This window comes from Barbus barbus (genome assembly GCF_936440315.1).
Source record: "Barbus barbus genome assembly, chromosome: 46".
NCBI lineage: Eukaryota > Metazoa > Chordata > Actinopteri > Cypriniformes > Cyprinidae > Barbus > Barbus barbus.
In genome coordinates, this window is record NC_136724.1 from 13,001,315 (window position 1) to 13,012,846 (window position 11,532).

At 47.0% G+C, this 11,532-nt stretch overlaps 1 protein-coding gene across 1 annotated transcript in view; it reads right to left on the minus strand.

Moving 5' to 3' along the window:
* LOC306864585 (contactin-associated protein-like 2) overlaps window positions 1-4,943 on the minus strand; it is a 388,195-nt gene extending 383,252 nt beyond the window's left edge. The window contains exon 1 of the mRNA XM_079408681.1: window positions 4,718-4,943. Within this exon, the coding sequence (XP_079264807.1) occupies window positions 4,718-4,805 (88 nt within the window). The 5' untranslated portion in view covers window positions 4,806-4,943. The remainder of the gene's footprint in view (window positions 1-4,717) is intronic.
* Between the last annotated feature and the right edge of the window lie 6,589 nt (window positions 4,944-11,532).

Consider the following 11,532-nt stretch of genomic DNA (forward strand, 5'->3'; position numbering starts at 1 on the left):
CAAAATTTCAGAACTGACTATATTTACTGACACAAGTGTGGCTTTATTTTTAACTGATCTCAGAATTCAGACTTTTTTTCATAATTGTGACTGTTGCTTTTCATTGTGACTTTATTTCACATATGCAACATTATTTCTCATAACTGTATTTCTCACAATTCTTATTTTTTTTCTCATAATTGCAACTTAATTTCTCAATTTTTTTGCTTGTAATTATGACTCATTTGCAAATTTATTTCTTTGTAACTGTGACTTTGTATCTCACAGCTGCAATTTATGCATCACAAATTCAACTTATTACATATTACTCATAGTTGCAATTTTATATCTCACAGAGTGACTGTTTCTCATTTCAAACATAAAGCAAGTTATTCTTACAATAACCTGATTTATGTTTTTCACTGAAACAGAATGGGAATCCATAAGGTGCTGTTTGGAAACAAAGGCAGTCAAAATGCAATGAGCGAGATCCAATTACTAATCATAATTTCAGCCATCGCAAATGAAAACTAAATGTTTTAGCTATGGTTTGTGCATGTTGTGAATGGTCCCTACAAACAAGGCCATTTATCAGGTGTTGGACACTAAGATTTACTTACAAGCCTTGCTCTGACCCTTCAGTAAACTGGTTTAACCTACATCCTCATATGTTCTCTGATCATTCTCTTGTAGCTTGCTGGCCAACATCCAAAGATCTTTATCACAACAGAAACTGCATTTGCTTAACGTCAAAAGGAAACAAACAATTTCTTACAGAGAATTTTAAAAGGTCAGTTTGACTTTCTGGCCTGGTTTACAAAGTTATCTTGATTAATACAAGACAAACAGATTTGCTAGAGAGTGTTTCCCTTCAAATCAATTTCAAATCACTCATACAAAACTAAAAAGGCACCTCCGCCAAAGACAAATGTTGTTATTTCAGCTTGCCACTGCATTCAAGTTGTTGTTTAAGGTCCCTTAATACCCTATTTACTTACAGAAATTAAGTGAATTAATCTTTCAGGGACTGCCTGCACAGATGCCTGCCATTTGCTTTTAAGTGGGAAAAGTGCTGGTATAGAAATGGCAGACAAATACAGAGACAAACAAAGAAATAATTTAATAAAGCAGCTTATGTGTTCAATTTACCTTACCGAGTGGCCTTAAACAGACTCGCTGCATCTACGTGTTTTGTAAGGACAAGCAAATTGGCTTGAACTCAGGTGGCCAAGCGTTACATCCTGAGGCAGCAGTCTTGTTTTCCCATAGGGTGTGCAACTTAAGAACTGAACCAGACGAGTGGGTTTAATTTCAGTGTTTTTTTGGCATTGTATTGCGCAGTAATGGTCTAAGTCTTAATCGCTATGCTTTTTGCAAGTCCTTTGTTTCTATCTGTCAAATAAAAAAGCCATTTTGTTGATTATGGGTAACTTTTGCTCTACGCAATTGCTGCTTCTAGAACAGACAGAAGTGTTGCATTAAAATAGATTGGGATGCCATCATCTATACAAAGAAGATCTCAAAGAATAACATTTCTCATATTGGCATATTTCTTGTTTAACACTATTTTAATTGCCGACTCGAGAATAATTTCTTATGAAATCTTGGTTTCTAAGACGAGTCTCCGCAGCGCAACTTCCACTGTGATATGTTCACATTCCACGGAAACTGCGACTATATATTTTACAAATTTGCAATTTATACCTCACAATTGCAACACTGTTTCTCATAATTTCAACTTTATAGCTCACACTTCTGACTTTATTTCTCAAAGCTCTGATGTTATATGTTGGGATTGCAACTTTAAATCATTGCAACTTTCTCAGACAACTGCGACTTTGTCTCAGAATTGACAATTTTGCTAGTAATTGTGACAGTTGCTCACATTTGTGACTTCATTTCTTATAAATGCATGTTTATTTTTTAAAATTGCAACTATTTCTCACAATTGTGACTTTATCTCTCACAATTCCAACTTTATTTCTCACAATCGGGACTCCCACAACTGCAACTATTTTCTGAAAATTGTTTGCAACTTTTTTTTTTCTCAAAACTGCAACTTATTTCTCACAATTGCAACTTTGTTCTCAGAATTGTGACTATTTTTCTCATAACTGAATAACACTTCTGAAATAGGCATAAAAACACAATTTTAATTGCCATCTTGAGATGAACTTCTTATGAAATCTTGATCTCTAAGAGGAGTCATCATTGAGCAACATCCACAGTGACATGTTCACATTCCACTAAAATAACTTTGCTTCTGATCAGGTCATTGAGCTGCCACTTTGACTATCTTTGGCTGCTACAGAAAGCACAAACCTGACAGCAAGCCATGCTGATCGTGTGCATGATGTGATTAAGGAAATTACACTAATGCCATCCATTGTCCGGAGTAATTACAAATGATTCTGTTTATGTGCTGTGATGAAACTAAATTGAACAAAAAAAGCTCCATCTAACTTTCACTCTCAGCAGCAGCCTCCATATAAGCCAAATCAATCCAGTTACCTTTTCTTTTTAATCAGACCCGCGAGAGCTCGTAGGGAGATGGATGTTTATATCAAATGCTCTGGTAGCCTTGGCTAACAAAGAGAGAAAGATATTTCAAAACCTCTGCAGCTCAATTAACATTTGCAAACTTTATCTCAAACCTCAATCCATCTGTCAGAGGGAGAATCAACTATCTCAGCTACTCAGCTATCTCAGTTTCTCTCCCACATGTAGCCGCAGAGCTGGAAAGATTAATTAAAAATGTCCGTAAGTGAATGATCTTGTTGATTAATCATTGTTTTGGCACGCTTTTATTCAAGTGAGTCTTGGCTGCTTCTAAATTTGGGCCATTAAGTGACTGACTATTCCAGGCTGTTAATCTTATTATTCCTGGCTACCTGTAGTCTGTCCGGCGATAAACCTTTTCGCTTACTTGCATGTTTGCAGCAAGTGTGTGCAATAAATCAATACTGGCGAAATCAGTCATTCATAATTCTCACGGTCAAAAAATGGTTGATTATGAGATGCTTTAGGTGTTGATGCAGAACAAACATGGATTTTATATTATGAGACCTACCATCCAATTATTTCTAAGAACCAATTTCTCCTTGACTCTATTGATTCTGCAGTGCTAACGCTCTGCAAGGCAATTAGCCAAGTAATTAAATTATGTAGTAATATTAAAGTGGTGGGTGCTTCAGGCTATATTAAAACCCATGCCTAATTCCACAATACGGTGTGATTGCAAAAACTTTTTTTCTTTTAGAAAAGTGTGTTCCTAATATATAGGAGAGCTTCTAGCTGTTGTATTATGACAATAAAAGCTAAATCTATTTATTCATTAATAAATAAGTATAATAATAAAGTAGAAAAGGGTACTCTAACAGAACACTATAGGCTACTTTGTTCATCCAATAGCCAACTGTTTAAGAGTTGAACAGACGCAGAGTTAACAGTCAAGGTAAAACGTCAGTGTTAAGGGCAGCTCAGCAGGGAATCCAGCAGCTCATTTTCAGCTCTTAACACATGACTCATAAAACTACATTTTAAAAATAATCTGACAGTGTGTTCAAATATGGCATATGAAGCATTTGAACATCAGAGCTCCTTAACTTATTTGTAATGGGGAGAGCAGGACGTGTTGTATTGCAATGCTGAGTGAGTTGTCACATTTAACGAGCACCAACAGGAGAAACACTAAGCTAAGAAAGTACAAATTACACATCTGGTTTATGATTTGTGATCATGTTAACTGACAGTATATGACAGAACTGATAGCATCTGAATCAGCAGGTTGTCTCGTTTAATTTGATATATAACATCCACAAGCTTTTCATCTATCTAGCAATATTGTGGCTGACCAGACAGGGAAGGTTGCAACACTTTCCAATCTATTGGTTCAAAATACACAGAATGATACATTTGACATTAATTTGGTTAACACAAAAATAATTTTGAATAACACACCATCTTTTCTGTTTTGAAAGTTGTTTGGCTATGATGCCTATTTTTAATTGATTTATTTTCATTGAATTAAATGATTCCAATATGTTTACCATTTTGAAGTAAAAAATAAATTCTAAGGAATTCAAAATAAAATAGGTGATAGGGGATGGCAACAAAAATATTTATATTAATTTGAATATATATATATATTCAAAAAAAGTTATACAAGTTCGACCACAATAAATCCATTCATAAAACGTAATGTTTTCTACTAGTGTTATGGGGTAGGTTGTAACTGCAGCTCTTTTACTTGTAAACAGATTACATAATTTAGATAATTTAGCAGTATATTTATAAACAACCGTAATATGAGAAAAAAAGTTTTAGCTCCAGGCGTTTAAACAAAATGTGTTGCAACACTTCCCGGTTTCCTTGGAATTTCACCGGTCTGTTTCGACAAAAACTGAAACGCTGTAGTATTTTTATATGCAGTGCCACCGAGATGCTTTAGGTTCATGTTTTTAGGTGAAATATCATCTGCACCACCTAAATATATGACCCATCTTTCCATCAAAGGCTCGATTAATTGTTGGTCCTTGCCGACTGTGATAAACTGCAATGTAATGCAATGACCACCCGCAACTGCAAATAAAGCAAGCTCTTAAGAAGAATCCATAAGTACACCGGTTCCATCTGTAGAGTAAATGCCACCGGGTTTATAGACTAAAGCACCCCAGCGTGCCAGATGCCTCTCGGTGCCCACCACTGCAAAAGAGCCACGGAATCAATTGCAACTTACGGGAGGATGGAGAAGCTGCCTGAGAGATGCTGATGTGGCTTAAAATCCACAGCAAGAGCTTCAGTCCGGTCCCGGCGGGTGGCTCCATCTTCGACTACAGTGAGGTGAGCGGAGATGCAGTTACTTTTCCTTCTCGCGCGCGCTGTCCGGAAGAGCAGCTCCACAGAGCGAAGCCTCTAGATGAGCGAGACACGCACTAACCGACGCTTCTCGGCTCTGGTTCTCAGTGTCGATAAAATTCAGCCTAACAGTCCGGCTTTTCAACAGCAAAAGACTACAGTGGAGCACTTTTGTGCGGTATTTCAAGCCATGTCGAAGCGCGTGGCGCCGCGCGCTTCTGTAGCTATGTGACGCCTGCCTCGCGGAGGTCGCTGTCCAGGTGCTGAAGTTACTCCACGCAGCGCGCGCTCGTCCATATAAACACAGAACCCCTCTCTGCTTTGAGTTGGTACGTTCCACGAAACAGTGGAGCAGCCCTCGCGGGACAGGGGCCATTGCTTTGAGCGCCTTCTCATGGGCAGCAGAGAATAGATTACATTTGAATGAGTCACTTTTATGTTAGTAACTAAAGCTGTTTCTGGAGGACTGATGATAATGGGCAAGGTCTTGGCCATGGAGTTCACTCAAATTACAAGGGAGGTCGGACGAGATGCAATTATAAGGAATTATTACTGCAGAAATATGCACAGAAATATATACTTGCTGTACAAACGGGTCCGTTAGAGGGGTCTGTGGAAAATCGATTGAGAGAAAGAAAATGTTTAGGGCTGTCAAAGTTAAGACGTTACCTTGAGATGAAATCTCATTAGTCACGTATTGACTGACAACGAGCAATAGTAATTATAGTAATTATTAAGCTTTGTTCAAATTACTGTTTAATGTTCATGTTAGACAAAGTCGATGAAATAATATTAACAGATTGCCTACAACGTGATTTTAATAATGTAATAGTAAATGCTGAAATTGACATTAAAATAGAAGTATTTTCGTTGTTAGTTCATGTTAACAGATGGAAACTACCATTTGTTAAAGTTTTTCCATTTGAAAAGTGTTACCAATTAGTTTAATATTTTTAACACATACCAATCTTGTTTCATTCTGCTTTTAAAAAGGCTGGAAATCCATGATTATTGGCAGTCTTAGTTTTTAACAGTAAAAATAAAAAACAAACCTGCATTTTTTATGAGAAAAATACTTGTAATTCTAAGTAGTTCTGTCCTTTCTCCTCTATGGCTCTGAATTAATATTTATTGCGAAAATATAAATGTCAGTATTATATTAAGCAGCTAGTTCCCTTCCAGGAACTTCGAGCTGCGTCGAAAACGCAGATGGGAACGCCTTCAGCGTGACCAGGCTTTGAATATGATGTGTAATCAGTCAAACAAGGGCGAGGCGTCACGGGCGGGGTGACATCACGACCAGGAAGCATATAAGCACGTGCGGCGGAGCCGGCTTCAGCTTTTTGTCATTCAGCGAAGCGCTCTGTGTGTGTCAGTCTTATTTACTGTTGTTTGTTCTAGTTTTAAGTGGAAAGCATTCAGTATCATGCCAAAGCCAAGGGCAAGCTCAGGGGTGAAGCTTTCAGACCACGTTTTGAGTCGTGTGTGCATCCTTGCCCTCGCTATATCACGAGCGAGGACACACACGATTTTTGCGTGGTCTGCCTGGGTGCGGAGCACGCAAAATCGGTCTCCGCACCCGGAGGGCTCTCTTCGAGAAGGGAGCCTTCGCGAGCTCCCCACGCGGTGCCGGTCCCGCTGCTGCCGAGGCAGAGCAGCGGCTGCACTCCTGGGGCTCGCAGGCTGATCTGGCTGGCGAGTGTGAGACGAGCATGTCCTTATCTCCTCCCGTATCCGCCAGATCTGGCGCCCCGTCTCTCGGTGTGGAAGCTGTCTCTTCCCCCGAGACGAGGGCTCAATGCTTCGTCTCTCTTCCTCTGAGGAGGTTGATATGCATACATAAACATATGTGACGAGCGTTCACGAGGTTTCGCCGCCTCTGTCACCCCAATATGATATAACTATGAGCTTTGTAAGCTGCAGTGTTTGCACAAGCATAAAATGAATAAAGCCGGTCCTGCTTCTGCCTTTAAATCAGAGAGAAAAAAAGGCAGAGCGGCGGCTGCGCTCGCGGGGCTTGCAGAGAGAAAAAAAAAAAAGAGAAAAAGGCTGATCTGGCTGGCGAGAGTCAGACGGGCATGTCCCTATCTCCTCCCGCGCCTGATCTGGCGCCCCGTCTCTCGGTTCGGAAGCGGTCTCTTCCCCCGAGACGAGGGCTTGACGCTGCGTCCTCCGAGGAGGTTGATGTGACGAGCGTTGACGAGGTTTCGCCGCCTCTCTCGCCCCAGAGAGCTACTTCTACACAGGAGCCTCCCGTTTTCCCCGATCTCCTCACCGAGGTGTCGAGATCGTGGGTGAAATCTTTTCGTCCCGGCCATTCGTTCCCGCGGGAACTGAAAGGGCGCGGGTATGCGGCGATGCCGCGGGTTGAACAGACGCTTGCGAGCTATCTGTCTCCCTCTACGGCATCGCCTTTGAAGGCTCCTGCTCTGCTTACAACATCTTTGGTGGGCAGAGGGTATGCGTGCTCTCTAAACTCAGGTGGCTGCTGGGCGGGCGCAGCCTCCTCTGCATACCAGCTCCTCCCGCAAAAGGTCCTGACGGGCGAGCCCCAGGACCGCGGAGGGCGACCCCTACTGGGGTGGAGTGGCTTGCACCGCGGCACTCGGTGACCACTTCACCTCGGTGCCCTCCAGGGACTTGTCTGCTGACCCTGCCGCTGTTCCAGGGCACAGCCGGTCCCAGCGAGCATATTTCTCAGGTTTGTCCGCCCGGCAGCGCGGAGCCGAGAAACTCGCCTCAGCCGCCAGATTACGCGTCTCATTCCGGTGCGCCGCATCGAGACAGCGGTCTGGCCGCTTCTCTGAACCCAGAGGTCAGTCTCGAGAGACTGATTCCCTTAGAAGATCATTGGGCAGCGAGCTGCCGAATGTGTCTCTTTGGGTCCTGCCTTGCAGGGTCTGGTTCGTTCAGAGGTCCTGACGTGTGAGCCCCAGGACTACGGAGGACGACCCCTACTGGGGTGGAGCGGCTGACACCGGGGCACACGGTGACCGTCTCCCCTCGGTGCCCTCCAGGGACTTGTCTGCTGACCCTGCCGCTGTTCCAGGGCACAGCCGGTCCCAGCGAGTATATTTCTCAGGTTTGTCCGCCCGGCAGCGCGGAGCCGAGAAACTCGCCCCAGCAGCCAGGCCACGTGCCTCCTTCCGGTGCGCCGCTTCGAGACAGCGGTCTGGCTGCACCAGAGGTCAGTCTCGAGAGACTGATTCCCTTAGTAGAGCATTTGACAGCCTGGCAGCGGCTGCCGAATGTGTCTCCTTGGGTCCTGCAGACCGTAGCGAAAGGCTATCGTATTCAGTTCGGCGGGCCACCCCCGCCGTTCTGCGGGGTTGTTATGACTGCGGTCCGCCCCGGGCAGGCTCTGGTTTTAGAACAGGAAGTTGGTACTCTGCTGAGGAAGGAAGCCATCGAGTTGGTTCCTCCTCACGAGACCCAGTCCGGTTTCTACAGCCGGTACTTCATTGTTCCGAAGAAGGATGGAGGGCTGAGGCCCATACTGGATCTGCGTCTACTGAACTGCTCAGTCAGAAAGCTGAAGTTCAGGATGCCTACTATCAAGCAGGTCGTGACTCAAATCAGGTCCGAGGACTGGTTTGTCACGATAGATCTCGAAGACGCATATTTCCATCCTTCCTTCTCACAGGAAGTTCCCGAGGTTTGCCTTTGGGGGCAAAGCGTACCAATATCGGGTTCTTCCCTTCGGCCTAGCACTTTCACCCCGCACTTTCACCAAGTGTGTGGATGCGGCACTGGCCCCGTTGCGGCTTCAGGGCATCCGCATACTCAATTATATCGACGATTGGTTGATCCTCGCTCAATCAGAGCGGTTGGCGGTTCGGCATCAAGATGTCGTTCTCGCCCACATGAAAGAACTGGGGTTGAGACTGAACGCCAAGAAAAGTGTGCTTTCTCCGGTTCTGAGAATCACTTATCTAGGCATGGTGTGGGATTCGACCACGATGCAGGCACGATTGTCCCCTGCTCGGATCGAGTTGATCCTTACTACAGTCAGGAGAGTGCGAGAAGGCCAGTCACTCACTGTCAAGCAGTTTCAGAGACTGCTGGGGCTCATGGCAGCTGCGTCCAGCGTGATACCTTCTGGCCTGCTGTACATGAGACCCCTACATTGGTGGCTCAAGACCAAGGGGGTCTCCCTGAGGGGAAACTCAATCCGCGCTGTCAAAGTGTCACGCCGTTGTGTCCGTGCCTTCGACATGTGGAGGAATCCTTGGTTCTTGTCCCAGGGCCCGGTGTTGGGAGCTCCTTGTCGCCGCGTCTCGCTAGCGACGGTCGCTTCCCTCACCGGTTGGGGTGCGGTCATGAGTGGCCACCCTGCCCGCGGTCTGTGGAGAGGTTGCCACCTGACGTGGCATATCAATCGGCTAGAGATGTTAGCGGTGTTCCGTGCACTCAAGCACTTCCTCCCAGACCTGAGAGATCACCACGTGCTGGTGCGCACCGACAGCACGGCAGTGGTCTCTTACATCAACCACCAAGGAGGTCTGTGGTCGCGCCCCTTGTACAAGCTGGCACACCAGATCCTTGTGTGGTCCCAGGGCAAGCTCTTATCTCTGAGAGCTATGCACATACCTGGGCATCTCAATGTGGGAGCAGACATCCTGTCGAGGCAGGGGCTGAGGCCCGGGGAATGGAGGCTTCACCCCGAGGTGGTGAAGCAGATTTGGGGTATTTTCGGCCAGGCCCAGGTGGACCTCTTTGCGACTCAAGAGTCAGCACAATGTCCTCTCTGGTTCTCACTGACCCCTCCAGCTCCTCTGGGACTGGACGCTATGGTACAGACGTGGCCGAGGCTCCGTCTGTACGCCTTCCCCCCGATCGCTCTGCTCCCTGGAGTTCTGGCGAGAGTGCGCCGGGACGAGGTCAGTCTACTGTTAGTAGCACCGTTCTGGCCGGGCCGAGTATGGTTCTCGGACCTGATATCTCTCCTCGACGGCACTCCGTGGGAAGTGCCCGTCAGGAGGGACCTCCTCTCACAGGCCGGGGGCACCGAGGTGCACCCTCGCCCAGAGTGATGGAAGCTGTTGGTGTGACCCCTGAGGGGGCACAGCTCATAGCTTCCGGTCTGTCAACCGAGGTTGTCGAGACCATCCTCCAATCCAGAGCTCCCTCTACGAGGAAACTGTACGCCTTGAAGTGGAGGCTCTTCACTTCTTGGTGCGGGGACTGCCAGCTCGACCCAGTCAACTGCCCCGTTGGTGCAGTACTGGAGTTCCTGCAGGCCCGTTTCTCCGCAGGGGTAACCCATTACACTGTTAAGGTCTACGTGGCAGCTATTTCGTCATACCACGCCCTTACCGGTGGCCAGTCAGTGGGTAGACACCCCCTGGTTACACGTTTCCTCCGCGGTGCGCTGAGGCTGAGGCCTCCGGTACGATCTCGTCCCTACGTGGGATCTGGCTGTGGTTCTGGATGCTCTGTGCAATGCACCTTTCGAGCCCATTCAGGAGATAACTGAGAAACTCCTCACTATCAAGACCGTTTTCTTATTGGCTATCACCTCTCTGAGGAGGGTGAGTGACCTTCAGGCCCTGACTACGGCCTCTATTCACTTTGCGCCCGGTTCGGCGAAAATATTCCTCTACCCCCGCGTGGGGTATGTTCCGAAGGTCCCATCGGTCGTTCCACAGCCGGTCGTACTGCAGGCCTTCTGTCCTCCTCCCTTCGGGGAGCCAGACCAGGAGAAGCACAACCGTATGTGTCCAGTGCGAGCACTAGACGCATACATCCACAGGTCCTCCCTGTGGAGAAAGCGGACCAGCTGCCCATGTGCTATGGTCCGCCTAAGAGGGGTCTTCCTGCTACGAAGCCCTCCTCTTAGTAGGTGGATTGTGGGTGCCATGGCTTTGGCATACGAGGCCTCTGAGCTCCCCCCGCCGGTGGGAGTCAGAGCGCACTCAACCCGAGGTGTGGTGGCCTCCAAGGCCTTCTGGGCAGGTGTTCCATGCAGGACATCTGCAACGCAGCTGGGTGGTCCACGCCCCTGACTTTCGTTAGGTTCTATGACCTCGACATCCGAGCCACTCCCGGCTCCTCTGTCCTTTCGTCCTGACACCAGGCAGGGACTTGTCAGTCTGGCCGCGTTGGTATCTCGTTCCCATATGCGTTTTCGACGCAGCTCGAAGTTCCTGGAAGGGAATGTCTCAGGTTACGTATGTAACCATGGTTCCCTGAAGGGAACGAGACGCTGCGTCGCGTTGCCACACTTCCGGCATCCCTGCCAGCGCTTGCTTCATGACTTGAAGCTGAAGCCGGCTCCGCCGCACGTGCTTATATGCTTCCTGGTCGTGACGTCACCCCGCCCGTGACGCCTCGCCCTTGTTTGACTGATTACATATCATATTCAGAGCCTGGTCACGCTGAAGGCGTTCCCATATGCTTTTTCGACGCAGCGTCTCGTTCCCTTCAGGGAACGTCTCGGTTACGTACGTAACCCTCGTTCCCTGATGGAGGGAACGGAGACGTTATGTCGTGACGACATTAGGGGATTTACTTGGAAGCCCCGACTGCCTCTGATAAGAGAAAACGCCAATGAAATTTGGCTAGTGGATTTTGCATACCTGAGCCACTCCCCGTGCATACGGGTATAAAAGGGCGACAGGTGCATCCACTCATCAGGTTTTCCGCTGAGGAGCCGAGAACGTGTCCCTGGCAACCAGCGATGGTTCGAGATTGTGG